The 3,913-nt window shown below is 32.0% G+C and overlaps 1 protein-coding gene across 1 annotated transcript in view; it reads right to left on the bottom strand.

Annotated features, from left to right (window-relative positions):
- Nucleotides 1-1,547: 1,547 nt before the first annotated feature.
- The window catches only part of LOC117170161 (malignant T-cell-amplified sequence 1 homolog), a 23,821-nt gene continuing 21,455 nt past the window's right edge, over nucleotides 1,548-3,913 (bottom strand). The window contains exon 6 of the mRNA XM_033356724.1: nucleotides 1,548-1,687. Coding sequence (XP_033212615.1) covers nucleotides 1,606-1,687 — 82 coding nt within the window. The 3' untranslated portion in view covers nucleotides 1,548-1,605. The remainder of the gene's footprint in view (nucleotides 1,688-3,913) is intronic.

Raw genomic sequence — 3,913 nt, 5'->3', positions numbered from 1 at the left:
TAATAAATATTTAATTAAATTTGTTCTAATTAATAGCTTACATATTTCACTTTATTATATATCACAACCACCTCACTTTATTGAAAACGCAACATTCATTTACATAACTAATGTATAAATAAAAAATAGTTTCAGCAACGTAATAATATATCGAATGCAAGACCGAAATAACTATTTTAAGATAAGACAATCGTTGAATAGTGATTCAAGTTAAAATTTTTTACAAAAATAAAGTTTTTCTCTCGAGATGTGGGGATGCTGAATTAGAATAAAAAATGTTTAATACAAAAAAATTATTGGGTTTCGAGAAGTTAAAGATTAAAGATCGCGATATCACAGTGCATTTCTAACATTGCAAAAATTAAAATTCATTCTGCTTAGAAAAATGTAAATATAACGACTTCTTTTAAGAATTTTCGGCTTATTGGAGACAAAAATAACCAAATGAAAATATTTGAACCTGGGCGGCTTAATGCTTAATCAAGTATGATCCTAATAATTTTTTAGTGTTGTAAGAAATTAGAAATATCAAAAGCAGAAAATTCCATAGTAGAAACAACGTAAAAAAGTATCTTTTTAATATAATTTTGCAGAATATTTTTAATTTCTGAAAACTTTGTACCAAACAAAAAAACAGTATTGAAATATAAAGTAGACATTATTCGCTGTTTCTTTATTATAATTATTACCTGAACTAGTACTATGATGAAAGAGAAAACATTATAAAATAATTTCTGACAATTTTACTTAGTAAAATGTCAGTGGCGTAACTACTGTAAATCGAAACCCCGCTTTGTCTCCGGGGAGGGGAGGGGGGTTTCTCTCCCCTAAATTGAGAAGCGAAGATACTATACTAGGCTATACTGTTGTATTATTGATAAGCAAGTTATACATCGGCCTTCTTTTTTTAATTTCAAACGGACCAACTAAAAATTTTCGCGGAGAGGGCCCACGTGTTTCTAGTTATGCGACTGAACTTATTTACTTACCATTTTAAACTCACCACTCTTTGCTTACTATTAAAATTAGTTATTCATACAGCTTACACGTTCAACTGTACTATTTCAAATAGTTATTTAAGCTGCTTGTTCCAGTAATCTTTCTTTTTACCATTTCAAGTCGCAATGTTGACTTCACATTTTGTATATTTTGAGATCACTATCTTATTCAGTATCAAAGAATATTTAAGTTGTTCCTTGTAGAATGCGTATGGAAATGTATATTAAAATTGCAAACATTTTTAACAGTGTAGGGATTTCAAAAGTTCACAAAATTTTATATTAAAAAATTAACAATAATATACCAAAAAATTACAAGAGAGTACACCAGACCGAAAGGGATTTTAACAGCGGTTAACCCCTTCTTACCAGGTATACTAAAAGAGTACTACAGTGGTATAGATTTCTTAAACTTTCAGAGTTTGTAAGTTATTCGGAATAGATATTTGATTTTTTTTTCATTTCCTTTCTTTTTTACAAGAAAATTAGCGTACAATAATCTATAATAATTTAAAGTATAAAGACGGTGTTTAATAAAAAAAACTGAACATGATTTTAAAATACATTTTTTTTTTATTAATCATCCGATGTAGGTAGCAGAGGTTTTTTACTTCACAGCCTTCATTTGCCAAAGTCCATCATTTAGATAGTGGCAATTTTCCACGCCTACTCCTTTATTCACTTTGGCTCTAGAATAGAGAAATTATTATGTAAATGTAAAAATATGTTATTTTTCAAAATACATGCATGGAAACCAGTCTCTTTCTCTGAAAGTTTACACTGGAGAAAGGGGGGCTTTTTTCGAGAGTGTGACGAAGTAAGTGTGGCAATCACGTTGCCATATTCATTGTATCTCTTTCTACTGTTTTACGTTCGAGTGAAACGAGAATATGACTGGAGGTTTTTAACCCTCATCACTCATACCTATGAAAAATGTTTTTTTCTAATGAAAATTATTTTAAGGTGTATAAAAATATTCTCAAAATTCTATTAATATTTTAGTCTGGAGTTGATGTTGGGGTCATTCTGACACCCTGTACGTAATGAGGGTTAACTAACACCCTCCGACGGAATAATTGAAGTCAAAAAATGTTAGAATGACTTGAACAGTAACTCGACCCGGAAAAATACGATTGGCGGCGCTAAAAGCGACTTAGCTGCAAATTACATATTAACGTTATTTGCTAAGGTTTCTTTGTTATTTAGTTAAGTCTATTAAGTAAATTTCAATTAAGTATAAGTCAACATTTTACGATATCGTAGCTTTCAGTGCAGTCAAACGGTTCTTTCCGGTAAGAATTAGTCACTACTCACAATAGTCAATTATTATTCGAATGGAGATCTTCAACCAATATTGGCAAAAATATGTAATGATTTGGATTATAGCGATGTTGGGATACCCGAAGAAGTGCTTAAGAATTATGAAAACTGCAGCCGGAAAAATCCGAAGAGGAATATTCTGAAGTTTATAAACGATTCTTAAACTGTAAAAAGAAGAAAAATATAACCTCTTCTGAGGAGAAACTATTCACGGTTTATTTTAACGAATTGCCTCTCTCAAGCGGTTTTTACTTATGTCATGTTTATGTTTGACTCCGCCGGGATTGCACCCTGGATTCCAACGACGCTGCGTCCCTAGAATCCGTCGAGCATTTGAAGCACTATTATGAAATATTTATTTTTTATGGAATTCAATTTTTATCGTCAACTTAATTGTTTAAAAGTTCAGATCTTCCAAATGAATCGCCGAATTGTAGAAACGGAACATAAAATATTTTTTTCGACACCCACCTCGAAAGTGATTACTTCCATTCCTTTGAATTATAAGCAAAGTGCTTCAATGCAGCAGACTGTGCTAGAATTATTTTAGCGCATGCGCGTTTTGAAACACATCTATTGTGCGAATTGATGCAACGGCCGCGATTATGCGCATTTTAGGGATTAGTCATATTACACATCGACAAAATAATAATATTCATATACAAATTCTTTTACAAATTTGTACACAAAATTGGCTGAAATTGTCGTGCATTCTGTAAGTTTAATTAGTCCCGATGGTTTAGATAGACGCAGAGAAATTCATACGTACAAACGGGAGTAGAAATATTATCTACAGTGTAGGATCCATGACTAGAAGTAAAAATGTGACGAAAAAAGATAAAATTGCAACATATAATTCTGTGCTTACATCCACTATGTTGTATGGTATCAAGACCTGGCTATACCAACAAAAGGATAGGAGTAAAGTGAACAAGGTTTCTATGTAATTCATGCGGAATGTATGCGGTAAAACGCTAATGGACAATGCCATTAATTAGTGGGTTCTCAAAGAATAGTTTTAGAGGAAACATTCATGGAGAAAAGTGACAGTATTTTATTGAGATGGTTTTGTCACGTTGAGAGAATGGTTGAAGATAGTTTGACGAAACAATTGTAGTTAGGTGAAGTGAATGGTAACGTGCCTAGATGTAGACTGAGAAAAGAATTTTGGGAATGTGTGACTTGTGACTCTAAAGAAAAAAGATAGAAAGAGCCATAGAAAAACAAAAGATTGGCTTAACGGCATATGAATAATAATAAAAAATATACTTGACATAGTAGCCCGAGTAAAAATGCTTCGACTTGAGTTCGACTTGGTTATGTCTTGAGTTCGTCTCCAAGACATCGATGCCCGGCTGCGTCTCAAAACTGAGTCGAGACATAGGCATTCGTCTTACTTTTATGACCACGACAGGTAAAACGACATTTACTTGTCTAAAATTTTAGAATCGGTGGGTCTGAACGAGTATGACCCTTGAAAATTTTCTTCAAAAAAATAAAAATTGTAACTTTCTAGAAGGATTTCCTAAGCCGTTAGAAATACGTAAAAACAAACATTTTCGGTATCATAATCAAACAAGTATAATACAAATAAT

Source organism: Belonocnema kinseyi, chromosome 3 (assembly GCF_010883055.1).
Source record: "Belonocnema kinseyi isolate 2016_QV_RU_SX_M_011 chromosome 3, B_treatae_v1, whole genome shotgun sequence".
Classification (NCBI taxonomy): Eukaryota; Metazoa; Arthropoda; class Insecta; order Hymenoptera; family Cynipidae; genus Belonocnema; species Belonocnema kinseyi.
This window is presented reverse-complemented; position numbering and strand designations above follow the sequence as displayed.